Below are 24,008 nucleotides of genomic sequence, written 5' to 3' on the forward strand. Positions count from 1 at the left end.
CAAGTTTTTGCTCAGGAAACGGTGCCTTTTTCAGGTTTTTCTTTTTAATTGATGAAGGCAGGGTGGCACACTGGTGCAGTGGTTAACCTGATAGTGAGAAGGGCGTGGTTTTGAATACACCAGCCGGGTGGGGCCTGTTTCTGTGCAGACTTTGCTTGTTCTCTCTGAGTACTCCAAATACTCGGGCTTCCTCCCATCGTTAAAAGCTCTGCTGAGACCCAAAGCCTCTCACCCTATAACAGCTGTTACAGGCTCCAGCCCCCCTGTAATAAACACAAGGAAATGAATGGGTGATGATGGCAGTAATTGTCATATTTGATCAATAATGACTACTTCTGTAAACTCCTGATCACACAGTAATGATTCAACATTAACAAAAAGCTAATGTCATGTATAATACTACTACAATCCAAGCTATTAGAATGTGTTTTCTTGGACACTTTAAGTCCATTTAAAAAAATGCATAATTGTATTCAACTAATATTTCCATTGCAGTAGTTTTACGCAGAGGAATGTGTATTGCTGTTTTGACTTAAGTATCTGAGCACATTTACCACCACTAGAAGACAGTGATAATTAGAGGTTCACATTAAACACAGTAATAAGGAGATTACTGTTTGCTGTTGCGTGCAGGTTACAGGTGTTTGATCTTTTTGGTGCATGGGACTGGCTGTTTGTGTGGGATTTAGCTGTTGAAACCAACAACAGCAGTTGGTGACTTCTCACCATCCCTGCAGCAGTGAATTTCAGCTTGTAGTTGCTGCTACTGTCATGATCCCTGGTTTTGGCCCCAAACGTTTGATCCCATAGAGTTTTGTCCATTCTTGTGTACCATTTAGTGTAATATTCTGTCTTTAGTTCCTACTTCATGATTATTCCAGCGATGGGTTTCATCTGTTAGATTTACTTCCTGACCATGTTTTCCTTGCATCCCTGATTGTTGTCATTTGTTTTAACTATGTTCTTCTGAGCTTTGTCCCCCACCTCTCTGTGTATAAATAGTCCTGATGTCAAATAAATAACTTTCTGTGTATAAATAGTCATGATGTCTAATAAGTCCTCTGTGTGTAAATAACCCTGCTGTCAGATCAGCCATTGTGTATAAATAGTCCTGTCTTACATTTTGTGTCAGTTTGACTATGGATCTCCTTTTGTGGATTTTAGGTGGTTGCAGTTTTTGCAGTGTCCTGTATTGAGTCCTCACTCCCACAGTTCATCATTCCCTGACAGCTGCAGCAGCAACTTTACAACTGTTGACAGACAAATTCTGCATCTGTGATGAAATGACATGGTTTCACAATGCCATGCTGTTTTTAGAAATGTGAAGTAAGCAGGTGTAGCTGTTGGAGTTCAGTCACCACCATTAATGAACTTTAGGGCACTGCTTTTGAGGTAATCATATTTCCATTTCACGTCACTTAATAGCAGAAAATGTACTTTTAACTCCAGAAGACTTATCAGACAGCCAGTGCACGAAAATTTACTTCACATTTGCTAAACTTCGAACACTGAAATTTGCAAAGTAATGCACAGGTTTTATTAATAAAAACTCACATTAACTGATGGTGTGCTCATTTGATGTCACCTGATTTCGCGTGACCTGGAATGGAGTTTGCTGTTTTTGTTTTACGAAGTGAAATATATGTATACTGAGAGATTAGTACAATTTTGAGCCTTGATTATTGTTCCTGAGGCGGCCTTCTAACCTGTTGGGCAAACCTACGCTCTTAGCCATGTGTACTCTTTTCAGATGGAAAACAAACAAAACACTCCTGTTGTGACACAGCAGTAGACGTTTTCCCAGCCTCTGTGCCATAAATAAAGGACAAGACATTTACAACTGTCCTTTAAGGTTTTAGCCTTTATAGCTGGCCAAGAACCTTTGATAACCCACCTATTCATTGATCTAATGTCAGGAATCAATTATCTCTTTTATAGTTCAGACCGGTGACTGACTCCACTTGATAATGATGATTGATAATGATGTGATCAATGAATATTTAGATAGAAAACAAACAGAGAAAACTAATCTGACACCAATCTGGTGATCTCATATATATCTCAGACTACTGTTAATGAAATATTACACAATTTTTGACAGTGAGAAGTAACTCTGTGCACTTACTAAGGTAGTTTTGAGGTATTTGTCTCTGATACTTCTAACATCCACTACCTTTATAGGTCCATTTTAGATTAGGGGTTTCTATGTGAAACAAATGATGACATTCACATCCGTGTACAAAATACCTCTACACTGGTGTGACACAATGTTCAGTAATAACAGATAATAACGCAATATGTATTATCAAATTATGTACAGTTAATAATAATCTCATACCCTGAGAGGAGCTTTAAAGGTTTTAGGTTATATCATTTTGAGGCTGCAGGTAAAGAGTGTGAATAGTTCCTTCACTGTAGGCAGTGCTGGAAACAGGAACCCTGAGAGCAGGTTTGTCCTGCTGCACTATAACATTCAGCGCCTGAGGCAACCACCGGATGTTTGTTTAGTGTCTCTGAGTGATGTTACTGCTGATGATCAACACAGAAAAACACAATACAACTCTGTGGGTGTTGGTTTAAAAATATGCATTGAATTAGTCACAATAATTTAACGTGACGTATTATTCTCTTCCTTGTTGCTTCCTTGTTGCTAACACGTATCTAATCAGCCAATCACATGGCACCAATTCAGTGCATTTGGACATAAAGTATCAGAATGGGGATAAAAAGGTGATTTAAGTGACTCTGAACGTGCCGTAGTTGTTTGTGCCAGATGGGCTGGTATGAATATTTCACAAACTGCTGATCTACTGGGATTTTCCCGCACAGTCATCTCAACAGTTTCCAGAGAGTCTTGAGAAAAACAGAAAATATCCAATGAGTAGCTGTTCTCTGGGTGAAAATGGCTGGTTGATGTCAGAGGTCAGAGTGGCCAGACTGCTCTGAGCTGATAGGAATTCAGCAGTAACTCAAATACAACAAAGGTATGCAGAAGAGCATCTCTGCACCCACAATACACCAAACCTTCAAGCAGAAGACCACACCAGGTACCTGTCAACTAGGAACAATAAACTGAGGCTCCAGTTGACAAGGGCTCACCAGCATTGGGCAATAGAAGACTAAAAAAAATGTTTCCTGGTCTGATGAGTTTCGATTTTTAGTGATGAGTTTCATATGCTACAACATTCAGATGCTATGGTCGGAATTTGGAGTAAACAACATGACACCCTGCCTTGTATCAACAGTTCTGGTGTAAGAGTGCAGGATATTGTCTTGGCTCACTTTAATGGAGCATCATGTAAACACCACAGCCTGACTGAGAATGGTTGCTGACCATCTCCATCTCTTTATGATCGCAGTGTACCCTTCTTCTGATGGCAACACCCAGCACGATAACACACCATGTCACAAAGTTCAAATCACCTCAAACAGAGTTCTTGAACATGACAAAAAGTTCACTGTACTTAAAAGGCCTGGTACAGTGAATCTATGCCAAGGAGAATTAAAGCAGTCCTGAAGACAAAAGGGTACTAGTGAGGTGTACCCAATCTGAAACACACGTTTCTTGGACTGAGTGTGCAACATAGAAGTCACAACATTAGCCAGATAACCCATTAAAAACGCTCCACACTGGAGAGGTGCCGTTTAATGACGCCGAGAGGTCACGTGTTAATCGATATGGCCACGCCTCTATCCCGGTGGATGAGATACAAAGAAAATCACTCACATGCTTTTGATGTCTGGGTTTCTCTACATTGCAGCTCTAGCGGCACCTCTAGCGGCAGCTATAGTAACTGCAGTTTTTGGCACTTTACCGCTGGGTTTCAGACAGCGTTGTACGACGGGCCAGCATAAAATAAATAAGAAATCTACTCCAGTAGAGTGCACATATAAAGACAAAGCTTCCTTTAAGTCGGACAAAAATTAGGTGAATTTACAATCATTCATAGAGAATATCTATATTCAGCAAATAAGTACAATTCCTCATAAAACCCGGATATTAATAATCAAGTTGAAAGCAATTAGTTAGAAATAAAGAAATAAATCAGCATAAGCGAGCATACAAGCGGGAAAAAGTGATGGAGCAGAGAAGCAGGCATCCAATTTCATTCATATTCACCACTAAATTTTTCACAGATTTAGTTAATCTAGTTGACTTTTAGGTAACTGCATTGGTTTTGCTCGTAACCAAAACCTTATCAGGAAAAAGTGAAATATGAACTCTGCTATATTTTCAACCTGTAGGGGGCAGCATGGCACTGTGACAGTTCTGGGTCCAGCTCTCTGTCAGACTTGTAAAACTTGAAAGTGAAGCTGTGAAACGGTGAGCTCCGTGTGAAATAGATTGCCTTCTCAAAATTTATAGCTTCGTGTCACAAAACAGCCACAGTTCACCTGCAGGACATCCCTCTGTGCCTCCTGCCTGCTCTGCAGCCGCTCCTGCTGAAACCAGTGAAGCACATGAAGGAATCCCAGGAATGATCACCTTGTTAGGCATATACAACTTTCCCCCCTAAGCCTTGCAGCCTGCGGCCCCTATTAGTTTGCTGCTTGGCTTAACACAGGAGAGAGAGATAATACCGTGGCACTTGAGGAGGTTGATTTGTTTGTCCCACAAAGAAAAGCAACAAATGAAGGTCGTGCCCTGCCAACAATAGCCAGTCAGCCATCGAGAATAAGAAAGCTCCATCTATTCAACTCCTTTTAGTGCTGTGGTCAGCCACAAGTGGCAAGAAAGTTTTCAATCTGAGTCCTCTACAAAATAAAAGCACTAAAAAAGAGATTAAAGAAGGTTTAATGTGAGTTTTAAACAAGAAAAAAACACATTTAAATGTCAAAATAAGAACAGTTCTCTCAATTGTGTTCAAATAAAATAAAATAAAATAAAAATGAAATAAAATAAACAGGACTTTTAACTCTGTGCTCCTGCTCCATGCCAGAACTCTTTTTTTATTACCCCAGAGACTGAAGGAGGTCAAACCTGTGCTCTGAAACGTGATCTGGGCCAAAACATGGGCTGCATTTGCTTCATACGTTCCAGCAGGAAAAATATTGACCCGCTGAGCACGAAATTAAAGATAGAGCTGCTGTTGACACAGCTGCTTTGACCCTGCACAGATTTTACCCGAGGACGAGGGAAGTCAGCGGCGATCATTACACAGCAGACTGATCAAATCGTCTCAGCCACATCCAGGGGTTTTAGTGCATTTACTCAAATACTGCAGGACATGCAGTCGGTGGTTTGATTTACTCAACTGTTCATTTTTCTTTTTTCTTTATATATTTCTACATGACAGAAAAACAGATGACTTTATCTATCTGATTGTTTGTATCTTGCATCATGCAAAACTCCTTCAGGTAGTTTTCTTTTTCACAAGGTTCTTGATAATTTTTATTTTATTGTTTTACAGCTATCATTCATGTCTAGAGTTTTTTCATACAAATTGATTTATGTCGGGACATAGTTGGTTAAAATTCAGGTCATCAAAATATTCTGAAAAAGATCCTCCTGAGTATTTCTCATAGATCAGGACTCTGTGTAGTCCAGGGGGAATTAAGAGGGTAAGTAGCATCCAGGTGCTGATAATCAAATGCAGTGATTAACTGATCATCAACCAGTGTGAGCACCTCTATAAAAGCAGATGTTTTGGCAGCTTGTTGGCCTGGAGCTTTCAGAAGTGTGTTAATACAATGCCCTGGAGAAAAGATGTTGGCAATGATCTTAAAGAAGCAAATGTAGCTGACCATAAATCTGGGAGACGTTATGAGGGCATTTCTAAAGAATTTGAACTCTATCATCCTACACAGACAAGGATTATGCACAAGTGGAAAACATTCAAGACATTTGCCAAAACTACAAAAAAAAGAGTTGCATATCAGACTCTATGCGTCTCAGTTAGCATATTAAATGTTAAAGTTTATGACTGTAAAATTAGAAAAACATGGCTTGTTTGGAACGATTGTTTGGAGAAAGCCTCTTCTCTTAAAAAGAACATAGCAGCACAGCTTAGGTTTGCAAAGTAAATTTGAACAAACCACAAAACCTCTGGACAGATGAGACCAAAGAGAAACTAAACACAGTATATGATTACAAACACCTCAATACCAGCCTTCAAGCACGGTGGTGGAAGGGTGATGATTTGGGCTCGTTTTGTAGTCACGGGACCTGGACACCGCACAGTCAGAGCGGACCATGAGCCCCATGTGAGGCCATTGTCCAGCAGGCAAAGCCTGACTGAAATCAGGTCATGCAACAGGACAATGATCCCAAGAGCAGCAGAAAATCTATAAGAGAACGGTTAAAATGGAATGAAGCTGCTGCTGCAAAAACCTTCCTATTCTTAGAAACGCATCTATTCTGGAGTATTAAGTATCCTCTTCTTAAACATGCATTTTACAGTGTATATATCATTTATGGATGCAATTTGCACTACTTGCTTGCAGTGTTATCACTGCTGTACATGTAAATTTTTTCACCTCACAGTATCAGGCCCTTACTAAACACATATGGCACTTTATTGTAAACTGCACCGTTTTTTATTCTTCTTCTGCTAGTATCTATAATGGGTTTTCTTTTTAGCTTCACTGTGCAAGATGACCGTATACTTTTTAAACAAAGCTGGGCAAGTTTCTGTGTGAAATATGAAACCTAGAAATACTCATCACCACAGCTATGGCAAAGTGAAGACCAGCCTAATTTTCATATCTGAACCCTCAAGTGCACTTGGACTAAGAGGAGGGGGAGAAGTTTTAACTAGAAACTTAAACTTAAAAACAACATGAATATTCTTTAAAAAATGTCTAAAAGAAAATGTTTCTTGAGGGGATTAGTTGTCAGGAAGTCTGCACCAAGCAAAAAACAGGTGAGAGTAACTGAAATGAAGTTTATTTTAGCTTCAGCAGGATTTATGTTGTGTACAGAGAGAGGTAGTGGCAGGAATTTGTCTCGCTCATCCACTCTCCCTCTCACAGAGTGCAAATCATCACAGTGCAGCAAAACATTGATTGTCAGTTTATCTGAAGAAATTCCCTGATTCGGTCCAAGGAGGACCCATAAGGTCCTCGCGTGGTCCTTACAGGCACTGCTGATGTACACAGCGGGCACAGCTCATCACAGACAGGTACGAGTTTAGACATGTTTTAAATCAAAGCGTTTCCAGTATAAAACAGCTTTAATGTGTGCAGCTTTGTTCGGAGATGCTAGAAGAATCAAGTTAAGACAGAAAAGCATCTTCCAGAAGATGTGTGAGTAACACTGTGATGTCACTAATGTCAGAAGAAACCTGCGTTATGAATGTTGATTACAAACTTATCATTTTAAGGCTCATTAGATGATATAAAACTGTATAAAAATGGATGCATACAAAGTCCCTCATTTACTGTTACCAAAAAAACAAAAAAAATAACTCTTACTGAGAGGAGATTTTGTATTTATAGCTACAAATAACTTAAAAAAAACAAAACAAAACAAAAAACATCCTGGCACATTTCACTTCATATACCCTTGATTTCCATTCATTAAAAAAAGGCAAATGTTTTTCTTTTAACTCAGTGATAAAAATAAAATGCATGTTCAGATATTGTGTGACATTAGATTAAAAAGGAAGGGGTAAAGACTGGATATCGGTTACAAAGGCAGTACAGGTTGCACTGGTTTACAGTGCATTCAATGGTGGAATAATCATTGACAAGCATGTTTAACCCATTAAAGGAACATCTACTCGGAGTTGAAAGAACAATGTTGGAAGATGAGACTTAACACAGGAATATAAAATGAACAATTTAAAACAGCATTTACATACATTTTCACTGGACACGACAAAACATCATTGCCTTTGTGATTTCACCAATTAATCAAAGAACTGCTCTAATAAGATAGAGTGAAATAAAATAGAGTAAAAATAGAGTGAATTCATGGACGTTGAAGCTGCTGAAGTGAGGATTTTATTTATCTCACCTAGCTGGAAAGTCTCTTAATATTCACACGGATAGCTCAGTGTATACAGGAGCAGGAGCTCTCCAGCCGTTTGGTGCGACAGTGTTACACATAAAGCAGCTTTATTTCCAGCCTCAGAGTTTGTTTATAAAGAGAAGGTCGATAAGAGGTTGTCCTGACTCGAAGAGCGCTTGTACCCCGAGGAAGAGCTGAAGTACGTCTCCCCGTCGGTGCTGATGTCATCGTCTTCGTCGTCATCCAGATTGCTGAGCAGCGAAGCAGGCGAGTTCTTGCGTCTGAACAAACAAAAACAAACAAAACTATTATGAGTCTTCTCGTTGAAATGTGTGTGTACTCTGACATTACTAGAGCAGCTCTGCATTATTTACAGGGCCTAAATCCATCCTCTGTCTGAGTGTGACCTCCTCCTCCTTGCACATCATAAACTAAAGGTTTGAACAGGGGCTAGGTGGAGCTTCCGTGAGATGAAAACATTATGCATCTCTGTGTGACATCATAAAGATCTGAGAGCAGAAAAAACTGCCTGAAACACACCTCTGACTTGTACAAACACCAACTTCATTTTTAACAGGTGTTTTCACCATTGTTACTGTAGGTCTTAAAAAAAAAAAAAAAAAAAATAAGCAAACGTAACCTGACCATCTACAAATTAAATTCTGACAAATTTTAATTTCAGGCTTTTTAAGACCCTTTAATGACCTGCAGGAGCCCACCAACTTAACTCAAGCGGCATTATTATTTAATTAGTGACTGTAATCTAATCCATTTCAGATACAATAATGGTAAATGTTCTGGTATTTATGTAGAGCACGTGCAGTCTAAATGAGTATTTTAAGCACTCTATTCTTGCCCAAAGGCACGTCAACATGCAGACTGATGGAGCCCAAAAAGGACCCCCAGCTCAGCCTCCTGAGCGTCAGCTGCCTGTAACAAGTGATACTCTGTAATAGATTACTATCAACACTAAGCCTCAGTACTGAGAATGCCTGCATTTTATATTTACCACTTTTAAAGTGCTGCTTTTTGTGCTGATGATGACAGATGTTGGTTTGTGCTTTTACCTCAACTCGCTTCGCAGAGCTTTGAGCTGACTCTGGAGCTGCTCGTTGGCCTCCTGCTGCTCATCGAAGTCTCTCTGCAGCTTCTTCTTGGTGTGCTCAAGTCGGTCAATTTCCTCCTCGGCCTCGTCCATCTGTCTCTTCAGCGCCTTCAGACGCAGATTTAACTTCAAGAAGGGGGGAAAAAAAAAACACGTCTAGAGTTAAAAGAGCTCTACTAAGATCAAATTTTATTTTATTTTTCTTACGTGGCTGATAGACAAATGTCAAGACTAATAATTTAAGTCAAAGCAAAGAGAGTTTAATGACTGTTAGAGTGGGCATGAAGGTAAGGGTTACATACTTGGTCCTTTTGATCTTGCATTGATTGATGTTCTTCCTCAACTTGCATCATCATCTCTTTTACCTTCCTCTCCAGTCTGCGGTTCACCAGCTGCAGGTTAGCTCGCTCCCTGAAACACAGGCGATGCATCACTAAACATAAACATGAGCTAATAATTGAGACCAGCGTACATTTTATGACGCAAAGACCTACGAGCTGATCAAATTGTTTAATATGTTTGATCACCCAGAGTCAGACGATCTCCCAGTGCAAACTAAACTATACATTTAGATAAGCTCCAACTTTCTGACTCTGTGTCCTAAATCCACCAGCGTTCAGGTATGAACTTTCATCTGAAGCTTTAAACTAAGCTCTCACCGTTTCCTCTTCCATCACCTCAACCACAGCACCCCTCAGCTCTATTCCCAGTTGGAGTTTCCATCTCACCTCTCTTCCGCCTCCAGCCTCTCCTCCAGCTCATGTATGCGCTCCTCCAGCTGAGGTACCTGGCCCTCTCTGTTGGACTTCTGGGAGCCTTCTAGATGACTCACTCTGGCCTTCAGATCCTTATTCTAGGTAGGGTGGGGAGAGAAAACCATTGATGTGCTTGACAAATGTATGTTTATACCATAATCACGTTTGTGTACAGATAATAAAATGATGGAAATGGACACAATCAAATGAATGTGATGAAAAGACAAATGAAATGAGTGTGTGTTTTGGACTGAGTCTGTAGCTGTTATCCTCCAGACAGGAGTGTGTACCTGTCTCTCCAGAGCAATCTTGTCACACTCCAGGTCCTGTCTGCTAGCCCTCTCCTGCAGGAGTTCATTCCTCATCTGCTCCACCTGTCAAGCCGAGTCCAGACACTGTCATCGCTACAGTCCCACACAGTCTGACAACAGTTATGATCAGACACTGACTCACAGCAGAAACCCACATAACACCTACTGAGCCAAAATGCTAAACAATAGAAAAGTTAATGCTGTGTGAGCTCTGCTTAATTGGTGAGCAGGATTTTCTTGCTTCACTGCATTCCACCCTTTTATTGTGATTGTGATGCCAAACTGTCAGAGACACAAGGTTGTAGTACAAAAAAAAAACAAAAAACCCACAGATAGCTGACAGTAGTTTCTATGACGCAAGAGTCAAAACGTCAATACCTGTATTCATAGAAACACAAAATGGCCTCTGTGTCATCTGAAATATTATCAAATCCTTTGATATTACTGTCTGATAAAGGCACATTTTTCGCTTTGCAATAAGCTCCACTACATCCACACCTTCTCGTTATCAGACACTTTCACTCAATCCAACAGACCTGCTGCTCTTCACTGTGATCTGGTGATCTTTGAAGAGAGCAGAGTTTCTGTTTAAATGATTGTCTGGTTTCCAGGTGCCTCTTTAGCCTGCTTGGCAACTTGTTGCTCTAACCTGACATTCAGCATTAGTTTCCTCTGTCAGTTTGTTTTCCTTAAACAGGTTTTGTGTGGTTTACTCTACAAGTTGGTGATCAGTTTCACATCATCAAAAATTGTATCCTCCTCTCTATGAATGAGGCCATTATAGTAAATTTATGCGTCACTCATTTTTAGTGCAGCTCAAGTAATATTTGGCTGACACAAATCCAATGGCACACCTGACTCCCCTTGAACCACATCCACATAATCTGAGACATACTACTGTAAGGAATATGTCTGTGTGGGCTTTCAGATAGTACAGAAGGTATTAGTGTTTAACACTTTGATAGGTAAGGATCAATTTAAATATAAAGCCAATAGCAACAGCAAGGCAACTTAACTTATGTAAAACCACAGCAAAAGGAAACAGCAGGCCTGGATTTGTCCCCTGGAGACAAAATCTCCCTCCAACAATTATTTTAACCATTTGAACAAAATAGTTTTGTTTGTATCGAGAATTTTAGTAACACAGTCATCTCAACCATGTTCAGTTTTTATGCTAAGCTAAAGCTCCTTTCAAACCTGACAGCCTTAAATCAGCATTATTGTAACTTTTTGGTAAAAGTTGTTATCTGAACCTTATTTGGGTGGACCTAGAAAGGTTTTAACTGCAGGCAGACAAAAATGACAGATAGCTTCACACAAAATTAGGACTGTGCACACCTCTTGTGTATCTTTGTGAGTTGCTCAGCTCACCAGAGAATGCCCTAAACAGCAATAACAACCACATAATGATGTTTTATCTCATCAGCTGTTCCTAATTTGCAATAAGATTAAAACATTTGTCTATGATGCATTTTTCGTGTTCCCAATCGAGGAGCGAGATCTCACTTTCTGAGCCTCAGGGGCGGGGGCAGCTACAGCACGCACACACACACACACACACACACACACACACACACACACACGCTGGTTCTTGTGATGATGGGATCACAAGAAGTAGGAGATTTAAACATTTAAATGTGTGGTTTTCACTTAATTCAGCAGGGTGTATGATGCCAACCGTTGTTGCTAAAAATGCAGGTAAATGCATGTATGGCAAATATCACTATTACTGTAGCACTCTCGTCATTATTGTAACTATGTGTGAATAAAGCATTAACAAACATTAACATAAATGTCTGACTTGCAGAAGGCTGTTAAGAGGTTAGCGAAGACAGATGTCTGCAAGTCATGCACCCTTTATGTGGAAAGGGCTTTTTTTTCCCTTTTTAAAAAAAATAAATATATATGTCATAAGTTATGATTCCTGTGTAAATCCATCAGACTCATGACTCCATGAGCACGTCCTCACTCCCGGCTCAGTAGCGCTGTTTGACAGCAGCTTGAGTGCTAAAAACTCTTCTACATTGTTTGTATGCAGAAATATATTTTTTAAAAACTCTAGTCACAATGAACAAACTTTAATGAATCTCAGTCTGTGACTGGTGTGTTATGTTTTGAATGAACATATATAGGTTTTGGTTTTTTTTTAAGAAAAAGAGTTTTTTGTAAATGAATCAATACGAGGTATAAACTCAACTTTTTTTGTTTCTGTGTTTAACGTTGATATTACTAGATCTCACAAATACAGATATAAGACCTGTACAGATAATCTCATCTGACACTGAAGAAAACAGCGATTAGCACAATTTCTAAAACTATTCCTTCAGTATTGCTGTCATCACACATCACCTCAGTGGATACTGGATCGACACAGAGAGGCCTGACTGTTCAGTGATAACCTAGTTCAAAAGAAAAGGGGCGAATGAAAACTAATCAATACAGCAGTGATGGCTCTTTGTGAGAGGAGCTGAGAATTGGTGATATTTTATGCCAATTAGTGGGTGACAGTGGGCTGCTCTGATGAACGATGGCCCCTATAACTGGTGCACCCAGCACAGTGCTTGAGGGAGCTGAATCAGCAGACTGGAACATACAGCGAAACTAATCTGCTTTGTGAGAGACGGCAGGAGAGTAGAGGGGAGATTACTCTCATTTAGACAGGAGAGGAGCACCTGGTGCCAGGAGAGACGCAGGTGTTCTTCCTGCTGCCTCCGCTGCAACCGCACCAGCCCTCCACCCCATAGCCCTGCACCCACCTCTCTCTCCTCCCCACAGACATTTGAGCACATGCACCAGCACATACCCGCACGCACACACAGGCGCACACACACACACACACACACACACACTGCTGGCACTCAACCTACTCCACTCTTGCCGCACAAAGCTCGAGTGTTGCCTTGACAACCGACCTCAGCCTCATGCTGAACCAATGCCACTTTGTCACAATGCCACTCTTTCCTCTCTGCAAAGATTTTTTTAAAGGGGGGACCATTTATGCAGGTTTAAATACTCTGATGAATTGCACTGGGGCTCTCTTCATGTCGCTACTCACTTTATTTAAAATTTTGGTTACAACTTCAAAATATGTGAAGGGAATTCGTCCCAAAGCCAAATCTTAAAAGCCCGCCTTTGGCCCCGATAGTTGTTTAAAAAAAATAATTAAAAAAGACTATGTGTGGCTGCATAGTTTTTTGTTATTTTTTAAACTCCCAAGCCAGCTTTCTCCCTCTGATTATTAAGATCTCCCCTATGAACAAACAACAGTGTTAAAAGCACATGCACTTTATCTAAATCTTACTTCACAGTGTCTCTGTCAGCAGCTTTATCACAGAGGAAGGAAAACTGGAGCATTTGCTTGCAAGGACGGGAAAAAAAAATCTGACTTCTAGCACACGAATGAGATTTGTTCTCAAGCCGAAGTTACTGAAGCATAATTTCCAAGTGCACTCCGCAACCTGAAAACTTGAGACATTTGGCAGCTTGCATATTTTGGCTCAGGCGGTGCATTAAGAGGGGCCTTTTGTGGCTGATGCATGAAAATTGGATAGACACTCCTAGACCATGCTGGCGAGCTGCCAACCTGAATGATTATGCAAGATCATCTTACAAAGCAATAACCCATCCACTTTATCCAGACCAGAAAGAAAGAGAGACTTTTTGGAGTACTGATATTACATGTAAAGACAGAGACACTTGAAAAAACCCATGAACCTGCACAAGAATCACACACATCAACTCTTTAAGGACACATCTGAGACCCAAAGCTGTTACATGTAGGTCAAATGTCTCTTTTCATTTAGAGATTAGTGGTTGCAATCATGATGTTAGAAATGGAAGACAAAGCGACAGGAGATCTAGATCTCATTTACAGACTGACATGGAACAGAGACACGTCTGTGTGGGTACGGACAGGTGAACACTGATGATGAAAACGTGTTGAGTGTTAGTGTGTTTCACCTGCTCTCTTCCTCGGTCTATCCTGTCCATCAGATTGTCTCCACTTTGACGCTCCTCTTCAAGGTTCATCTCCAGCTGAGCAATCCTCTCCTGCAAAGTGAAGCAGTTACATCTTTATAAAGAGTGTGTTTTGCCATCACTGCTCTCTGTAAATCTTCAAACAAAATTGTGCGAAATTAAGATTTTGCCTTTAAAAAAAACTTTTAAAGTAAAAAATGTTGAAAGGATATTTCTGGTCTTTTCCAATATTTGTAACAAAGTCATTAGTAGCTTGTGTACCTCCATGAGCTTGACGTGTCTGGATTTTTCCTCTTTAGACAAGGCGTTTTTCTCAGCCTCCGCTTCAAGATCACGAACTCTTTTCTCCAGCGTATTCTCCTTAACCAAGGCCTCATCTCGTTCCCTCTGAGACTGTCGCACTTCCTCCTCCCGGCGCAACAACTAAAACCGAAAACATTTATATATTTCACTATGATCTTATTACATACATTTTATTTCTGGTCCTTGAACATTTGAGCACTTTTAAAATAGTGACTTTATCTTGTTCAGCGTCAACTCTAATCTTATGAAGTGTTACTTCTAAAGTGATGACCAACAGTTAGTTACTGTTTAGCGATAGTATTAATATGATATAATATACACTCCCCTGGGTGACTAATGCATCCAGCACAGTAAGTGTTTGCCTCAGCTGCAGTGCCCCTCACAGCTGGAAAAGTGCCCTCACTGCTTAATGCTAAGACAATGGAAATTCATCATCTGCCCTCTTTTTACTCCCACAACAGATATTTGCCCATTAGTATAAAATTGTTATGTGGTTATTCATGTAATGATCCAAGCAATACTTTAAGTAAGGCACTGCATTATTAGAAGTATAACTGGATAGTTGTGCATCTTTTGGATTATTATTTTGAGATTTATGTGATTATAAAATCTGTGGAGTAAAACTTCTAACTTCAGGCTGTCTTCATAGTCGGCTTGTAAAAAGAGGTTTATACGTACAAGATGCTCACTCAATAATTAAAGTAAAGAAGGTGGATGTAAGAAGCTTACTTTTCATATAGTAGAGGACTATCGGAACGTTTGAGAACAGCTGGAAAATGTGGGCTAAATGAAGCAGTCCAGAGCACTGAATTTCTTGGGAAAGGTAAGTGGAGGAGGAGGATGTGAATCAGCCAGCACAGCTTTCACAACAATGATTTCACAGTGCTAACATCCTCCTCTTCCTGTGCACCAGCAGGATAAAGATATCATAGCATGGATGCTGACAGAAAAAAAAGGAAAAGCCTGGACACTGACCTTATCTTGACAAATGAACTCTGCTCACAACCACATTGCACATACAGACAGACATGCAATGTGGAGCTGCATGTTCGCCCAGATCAGCAAATCAGTAAAACTAAAGGCTGGCCTGTTATACATGTGAAAAAAGCCTGCAACTAATGACTACAGGTTTCAGAGAACAGTTCACATAAAACGGCCTGTCATTTTTTTTTTAAAGGCAGCCTCTTGTGGTTTAAAGAAAAAAATTAAGGCAGAGTCCGCCAAAACCTCTTTTAAAAGGTACCCGTGGAGTTTTCATTATAAACAGGCGCTGCTTTGTTTACAGCGTTAGAGCTCTGGGACACCGAGTGTATCCTTAAGGACTAACAAGCATGTTTAATGCATTTCCTACCTCAAGACCTATTAGCAAACAGCCATTTTTGAAATCTGCATTGTTTACAGTCATCATCTTTTCTTCCTGTACTGGCACATTAGTTCCAACAAGTTCTACCTCACTGTGCAGTCAGGAGAAATGTGTACAGAACCGTCCCCTGTGTGAATGTTACTAAAGCAAACAACAAAAACAATATTCACTTTGCAGAACTAGATTTCATTACCTCTACATGGTACCACTGAGTATTCTTTTTGCCGCGTTTACTCTTTTTCACACATTCACTGATACAGGAAAGTGTCAAATTTTTATTCTCTCAAAAGGTTTAAACTCACTGCTAATCAGTTATATAATCATAACTTTACACGCAATATCTTCCTGAAATGATATACCAGAAATGCAGATAGATGCTAAAAACACAAAATCTGAGTCTAGTGATCTTTGTACCATTATCTGCATTACTCACTGATGTCATACACCGTTTTTGCCTCACACATTGACCATGTTTCAGATGTCACCATAAAGAAAATCTTAACTGCCCTACCTCCCTAAATAAATATTTTATGTATAAATAAAACAACTTAAGGCACACTCATTTCAACATAAATGATTCACTTTCATCAAAAACATTCTTCACATTCCAAAGAGCTGACAATGATAAACTGCACAACTAAAAACAATGCCAGGGGTCACACACAAACAGAGCTTTTCTATGACTTGAATTGGCTAAATTCTTTCAGTTTAATATCATGCTTTGGGTTTGAAAGGGCAGTGGGAAGCAGAAATACCTAAGTGCTGACATCATTCTCTGAAAGTAAAGATTGATGTTGGTAGGAGTGCTCAAACCGGCTGATTCAGAACAATAGCTCATAATGTGCTGGTCTGCTTGGAAAGGCTCAGATAGGCTGACTGATAACGGCCTTGATCTGGCCACTGTGTCGTTTCTTCTTATCGTGTTTACCTCATCTTGTAGGGTTTTGGTAGTCACCAGGTACTTCTCCAACTCCTGTCCTCGCTCTTTGAGAAGCTTCTGCAGCTCTGCCAGCTCCCGGCGGTTCTTCTCCTTATAAATATCAATCTGCTCCTGAAGCTCCCGAGTGGACGACTGGGATGCCTCCACGATGTTGTTCATCTGAAGGCGCGGTGACAGGGACGGAAGAGGCAAACGAAAGCAAGATGTTAGGAAAAAGTAGGGAATTTTAAAGATAATGATGTGGTTCAGATGCAAGTTTGATAGTATTTTATCATTTGTTCACACATTGGACTGGACTCCTTTTATAGAGTTATTATATAATATGAACTACCTCAAAAACATAATACATTCTTCTGGAAAGCCTCCTTTAAACAGGACCCTTTATACACCTTTTATTCTTGAACACTCAAGGTAGCTTTGGATGACTCACAGTTCATAATAATCCATCTTAATATAATACTGGGCCCTGATGCAGCCCATCACTTCATTCACTCTTCAAAACGATGGTTTTTAGCTATGAATCATGTGCCTGAGATGACTATAGCAGGGATATCCAGCGCTAAATTTAAGTAATTTGATGAGGACTGCATGTTAAAAATGAGTCAACATCGCTCTTCTAAATAAAGGTTTTTTATCAAAGTTTTCTTGGTTACTCTGCTTTAGAAATGAGTCTGGAAAATAATTTTTGTAACAAAGGTCAAACTGAGTAAGAACACGGCCTCCATCTTGTTTGCATAATCTAAAATTCTATTCTCTGCATAACAAAAGCAGACATTCAGTGTGAAATTCATTCAGATCACTGTGAATAAGTAAATTAGTGAATAAATATACACTCAGAGACTCACCTCTTTCTGAAGTTTTTCCACTGTACGATCCAGCAGCCTTCTTTCATCCTCTATGTCATTCTTCATGCTCTTTAACTGCTCCTTCTGATTTCTCTCTTCTTGAAACCTCTCCTCCAAATCCTTGTGTTCATTGCTCAGTTTGGTAAAGTTTCTCTGCAGAATGACACAATAACAAATGCGTCAAGTTGTGCATTTGCAACTGTATTATCTAACACAGTGAAGTGTTACTAATCTTACCTGCACATCCTCAAGTCGGATGGTCAACGCTCTGTTTGCACGTGACATCTCCTCTTCTTGCTCCTTAATTTCGGATAGAGATTCTTCAAGTTGCTTTTTCTCTCTCTGTTAAATGGACATTGTTGCATATGAGACTGTCATTTAGTATAAATATAATGATGCTACAAGTGACTGTGTAGAACAAAACTAATAATAGTTGCAACTCTGGAACTCCACCCCTTACCTCCAGTCGACCAACTTTATCCCCCAGCCTGCTCTCCTGCAGCTTGGCTTCGTCAATAATTCGGTTTAGTTTGGCCACCTCATTTTCCAGCTCCTGCGCCCGTCTGCGGAGTCTCTCGACTTCTTGAGTCAGTCGTCCTGCTTGGCCCTCTGCTACACCCTTGGCTGCCTCCACTTCTGCCTTCTCTTGCACCACTGTGGCGCTGCTCTGCAGATCAGAACAAGACACAAGGCTTCAGTACAAAGGAAGCAGCAGTCTGTGACACTCAACAGAAAGTGGAATAATGAGGCATGATGGAACATTTGAGACCAACTCAAATACCTTATAACAGAAGCCATTTGTAATACTCAGTCCCCCAGTGGCCTTCCTGTAATTCTCTTACACTTCATAATAAACCACAATTGCAGGTAACTAAATCTGAGCTTTTATTACCTTCTGCTGATTGAGGGTCAGCAGGCTAGCATTGCAGACCTGTTAGGCTAGCCTGCTAGGTTAGCACTACACTAATACCAGGGATTATTACAGACTGCTGTGTGTGTATATGTCTGCAGTTATAACAGAGATGAAGTTTCAGGTGCACCAGTCCTTTGAATTTGCCTTATGCCCAAATCTACTAATGCAAATCCTTTAACTCCTACATTTCAGGGTGGAGTAATGACACAAGTCAAGAACAAGCTCTAGTTGAAAACATATTCCAAATTTTTTAATTCCCTTGAATCATATGCCTTCAAGATTGTAAATTCCTTTCAATCAACGCCAGCATGTTTTTCTGACAGCTGAAAGACAATGATGTTAAACTCTAGAGCACATCTCGCATCAACTCATGTGCAAGTCTTTTTGTATTATGTTGGTAACCTGTGTTCAGAGTCAGAGAAGATAAAACTGTTGTATAGATGGGAAAACCCATGTATGCCAGTGTTTTGTCCAAGGGGATGAAAGCAAAATCAATAATGTAGTAGTAAAGAAATTGTTATTAATATCCATCCACAGGGTGGAGTGCTGTGCAGAAAAGAAGAAACGGGAGACACCCAGATATATGTGTCAGTGCGCGAGGAGCCAGAAACAAAAAGAAAACTGACTACAGTAGATCCACACAACAGATAACAACAGGTTTCAGTTGCGCTTACACCCTGCTGCTGAATAACGTCAGCAGGCAACAGGCTTGTAAAGGTTTGTTTGGAAACAAAAGTGCTTTTTGGCATGGAGGCGGAATGTAAGGAAACTGGTTTGGCAGTTTACCGCCTCAGTACAGCGAGGTATGCACGCATGTATGTCCGTGAACACAAAATTACAGAACAAAATCTGTAAACTCTATTGTCACCATTTTAATATATGCCAGAGGTGAAAGTGGTGAAACATTAAATACATGCTCAAGGTGGGAAAATATGGAAAAGGACTGCGATAGTACAATCATACGGGTCTTTATGTGCAGGCGGGTCAGTCTTTGTTATGCATCACACACTCTGCTGATATCCAAGTAAGACACTTCAGGTGTGTTTGTATGTGTGAGTGTACTAATGCGCAAAAGCACACAAGGCCTCCTGTGTTTAAGAACCAACTGATTGAAGATGTAATCCAGCCAGCCAGTGAGACATCGATGAAAGGAAAAATGTAAGCAAGCAAACAGTGAAACCAAAAACTGGTTATTCATTCTCTGGCACTTTCTTACTGAAGAGCTACAAACACCTTCCACAGAAACAGCATAATCACAGAAAGAGTGTCATGTAAAAATCTAATCTAACCTAATCTAATCTTTGAAAAAGGTAAGGATAACAAACTGTTAGTAGATTTTAACTGCAACATGGAAACGTTTCCTTTTATAAATTGTCAGACAATTTATTTACAATTTAAAAAAAAAAAATTGTTTTAAATGTCTCGTCACCCCCTGAATGCCCTTTCATGACTGATGAAATGGACTGATGAGGTGCTCGTTGGTTAGCACATCTTGTCGTCACCGTGTGTACAAAGAGGCACGTCCTGTATTAAATACGCAATGGGTGCCTCCCAGTTTCAGGCCAGTCAGACCTGTTTTCCACTGTCACAACATAACTGCCCTCATCACCCACTCACTGGATCATTTAGTTTGGTCAGACGAGCAAGAGGCGGGCTCAAAGCAACAAGGTTCTGGATTTGAATCAACCAGTTGCCTGAGACTTTGGGTGGTGAGTTTGTATGTTCTCCACATACCTGCGTGGGTTCCTGCCAAGTAACCTAGCTCCCTCCCACAGTCCAGACATGTCTGTTAGGTTAACTGGCAAGTTTGAATTGGCCACTATGACTATGCATTGGCTTTGCAAGCCTGCCCAGGGTGTATCCCGCCTTTCACTGTGTGACAGTCAGGATAAGCTCCAGCATGAATGGATGCCTGGATAGATGGATGAACCACAAAAAACACCTGTAGATGTTATAAAAAAATGAAAGGAATCTCTTTTTTATAGCATAATACAATTTCTCACCAGCACAAACTGCAGCCTCAAAAGTGACCAAGTTGAATCAACACCTGTCTCAGGCAATATGACATATCATACAGCTATTTCCAGCTTTCGGCTTGGACTCTACTGCCGTGGTTTTGCATCATTCACAGTTCAAAATAATGCTCATTGTTATTTATATTGTAGTGAGACTTGGTCTGCTGGTTTTAGTTAAATTTCTTCTGGTTGCATGTACCAACTCTATGAAATCACAAAGAACCAAGATTAGAAAAAAAACCTGAAACTGAACATTTAAGAGCGACTGAGTTTTTGGCTCGCAAAGGATTCTTTATACATTCATTCTTTCATCTACTTGCCTCCCTAACCACCTATCCACATAACGAAAATGATAATAATTCCCATTTTTTGCAGGATGGATGTATCTTTATCAAATTCCATTACATTTTCGGTTTGATTTGTTCCCATAAACTGGCCTCTGATTGAATAAATAAATACTCAGTTTTAAGTTTAAGTTTAGGCTAAAATGTTTGGGATGATCAGATGTCCTGTGTCAAATTGTGTTACAGCAGCCCTCAAAATGCTGAAAACTCATTAAAAAGCTGACAAAACAGTTTTATAGACAACAAATGCTGGTAGCCATCTTTATGACCACTTTCTAGGAAGATTAAACTCTGCAATAAATGTGGATTTACTGATTTAATTACTGATTAAAGTGTGATTGTGTTGCGGGCAATAAACAAAGCTGTAACTACAGTAATAAAGGAATAACGTGTGGCATGATGGTGTCTGTGCTCCATTTCTGCATGTCCCACTTCCCACGTTGGGTCACATGTGTTAAAAACATGAGCAAAGCCACCCAGCCAGAAGGAGAGAGACCCTTCTGCTGTCTGTGGGAAGAAGTGGGAGGGGATCCAGTGACATGATTAGTCAGTTTTTAATGAAAAGTTTCCCATCTGCATCGTTAATTTATTTTGAGTGACTTTAATAGACCTGCACTATAACACATTTATCTCACAATATCAGCGCCTCTGTGCCAGTCTTTTCAGGAACACCTGTGAACTTAAGTGTTCATACTGCTAGTATAAAAATCTTTTTTATTTGGCTGTTAGAGAAATACTGAATTTTACATTTCTTCAGGGTTTTCCTGCCTTGATTCTCTTGCTTTTCACTAGTACTTAAAGTTAATCATTTGTTAAAGCAGTATTAAAGTTTACCCAGCAATCACTGAAGGATTAGTACTAAAGAAACCTCACTTTATCAGCTATTATTTGTTTATTTTTTCTATTTATTATATTCATTTATCACCACAACACAAGTTGACTTCAGTGTATTAGTGAAATATCAAAGAAGAATATGTAGTAAGATTATACTGCTGTTACACTTGTCCTTCTACCCTAAACTCAAAGATTGACTTGGGACCTCATGTGTACTCTAACTGTTTACCTAAAGTTGCACATTAACTAACCTAACTTTGTGCGGTCTTTGAAGCGACTCGAATGCTCAAGTGAAGCGAATACTTAAGTCGTTTGCTACAGCGAAATCTTGGCTTTCTCTGCTTTTCCTACCGACCTTGCAACAAACTTTAGCTGTTTGAGGATTTTACTGTTTATTCTTTTCTAAAGTGTTGATCATGTCAGAGTAACTTCTATACATCACAGATTAATTTAAGATCATTTCACTGGATATAACGGATTATTAAGTACAATAACTTTCACCTAAAATGCTTGGGCATCAAGTAAACAAATCCAAAATGCAACTCTAAGACATTCAAAGAACACGTTATTTTTAAATATTAGATTTACAGTAAACAGATAGAAAGGAAGCTTCTCCAAATTAATACATTTTCCACACGGGCAGCTGCTAAAATGTCATCCTTTCCCCCCCCTCTCCTGATTCCTGGTGTTGTTCTTTGTGTGTTTTGTTTTCATTTGGTTTTTTTTTTTTTTGGTTTTTTTGTTTTTTTTTTAACGCTTCCAGTCTGCAACTTCAAGATTATAATGATAATAATTAATAGATGTACAAAGAACAAAATCCAAGAAAACCTATTCAGGTGGTACAAGTATATATGTGTCAGTCTTAGAAATATGGTATCTAACCAGATTCTTACTCTGCATGGCATTACCTTGGCCTCCAGTAATGCTGTGAGGAACCTTGTCCTTCAACGCACGTATTAAACAAATATGTAAGACTGCTTTCTTCCATTTGCGCAACATCTCTAAAATTAGAAATATCCTGTCTCGGAGTGACGCTGAAAAACTAGTTCATGCATTTATTACTTCCAGGCTGGACTACTGTAATTCTTTATTATCAGGATGTCCTAAAAACTCGCTGAAAAGCCTTCAGCTGATCCAAAATGCTGCAGCAAGGGTACTGACAGGGACTAGAAAAGAGAGCATATTTCTCCTGTTTTGGCTTCCTTCATTGGCTTCCTGTTAAATCCAGAATTGAATTCAAAATCCTGCTCCTCACATACAAGGTCTTAAATAATCAGGCCCCATCTTATCTTAATGACCTTGTAGTGCCATATCACCCTATTAGAGCACTTCGCTCTCGCTCTGCAGGCCTACTTGCTGTCCCTAGAGTATTTAAAAGTAGAATGGGAGGGAGAGCCTTCAGTTTTCAGGCCCCTCTTCTGTGGAACCAGCTTCCAGTTTGGATTCGGGAGACAGACACTATCTCTACTTTCAAGATTAGGCTTAAAACTTTCCTTTTGCTAAAGCATATAGTTAGGGCTGGACCAGGTGACCCTGAATCCTCCCTTAGTTATGCTGCAATAGGCGTGAGGCTGCCGGGATTCCCATGATGCATTGAGTTTTTCCTTTCCAGTCACCTTTCTCACTCACTATGTGTTAATAGACCTCTCTGCATCGCATCATATCTGTTATTAATCTTTGTCTCTCTTCCACAGCATGTCTTTCATCCTGTTTTCCTTCTTTCACCCCAACTGGTCGCAGCAGATGGCCGCCCCTCCCTGAGCCTGGTTCTGCCGGAGGTTTCTTCCTGTTAAAAGGGATTTTTTCCTTCCCACTGTCGCTAAAGTGCTTGCTCATAGGGGGTCATATGATTGTTGGGTTTTTCTCTGTATTTATTATTGTGCTATCTACTGTACAATATAAAGCGCCTTGAGGCGACTTTTGTTGTGATTTGGCGCTATATAAATAAAATTGAATTGAATTGAATTGAATATACAAAGAATACTACTGAAGGACTCTGTTTTCATCAAGGTCAGACTTTGATAAAGACTCGATTTCTTTTTTTTTCTTCCAAAGAACACCCTAAAAATAATTTTACAAGAAGACAGACCGTCTCAGTAGTGTTCTACAGATACACTTGTGCAAAGAGTAAAACCAAGAAAAGCATGCTAAATATTATGCAGTACAACCACCAGCCCTACTGAAAAGCACCTGTTAGAGCAGCCATTTGAGCCACGTAGTGCTTTTTTTAAAATAATATTAACGTGTTTTTAAAGAAATGCATTACATATATAATATGTAAAAACAGCTTGGGACTCAGCTAAGAATTCACCATTCAAAATTTATCAGCTCCACCATCGCCATCTGTGCAG

The 24,008-nt window shown here is 39.8% G+C and overlaps 1 protein-coding gene across 3 annotated transcripts in view; it reads right to left on the minus strand.

Annotated features, from left to right (window-relative positions):
• Positions 1 to 6,864: 6,864 nt before the first annotated feature.
• Positions 6,865 to 24,008, minus strand: part of cgnl1 (cingulin-like 1) — a 32,854-nt gene continuing 15,710 nt past the window's right edge. For 2 of the 3 annotated variants that reach the window (XM_031758019.2, XM_031758018.2), the window contains exons 9-19: positions 18,012 to 18,218; positions 17,789 to 17,893; positions 17,552 to 17,704; positions 16,695 to 16,865; positions 14,362 to 14,523; positions 14,083 to 14,172; positions 10,102 to 10,185; positions 9,785 to 9,909; positions 9,359 to 9,467; positions 9,019 to 9,182; positions 6,865 to 8,232 (exon numbers count right to left, since the gene is read on the minus strand). In XM_031758019.2, coding sequence (XP_031613879.1) covers positions 8,082 to 8,232; positions 9,019 to 9,182; positions 9,359 to 9,467; positions 9,785 to 9,909; positions 10,102 to 10,185; positions 14,083 to 14,172; positions 14,362 to 14,523; positions 16,695 to 16,865; positions 17,552 to 17,704; positions 17,789 to 17,893; positions 18,012 to 18,218 — 1,521 coding nt within the window. In that variant the 3' untranslated portion in view covers positions 6,865 to 8,081. The remainder of the gene's footprint in view (positions 8,233 to 9,018; positions 9,183 to 9,358; positions 9,468 to 9,784; positions 9,910 to 10,101; positions 10,186 to 14,082; positions 14,173 to 14,361; positions 14,524 to 16,694; positions 16,866 to 17,551; positions 17,705 to 17,788; positions 17,894 to 18,011; positions 18,219 to 24,008) is intronic. The other variant, XM_039610845.1, reaches the window with a different exon arrangement.

Source organism: Oreochromis aureus, linkage group 1 (genome assembly GCF_013358895.1).
Source record: "Oreochromis aureus strain Israel breed Guangdong linkage group 1, ZZ_aureus, whole genome shotgun sequence".
Lineage (NCBI taxonomy): Eukaryota > Metazoa > Chordata > Actinopteri > Cichliformes > Cichlidae > Oreochromis > Oreochromis aureus.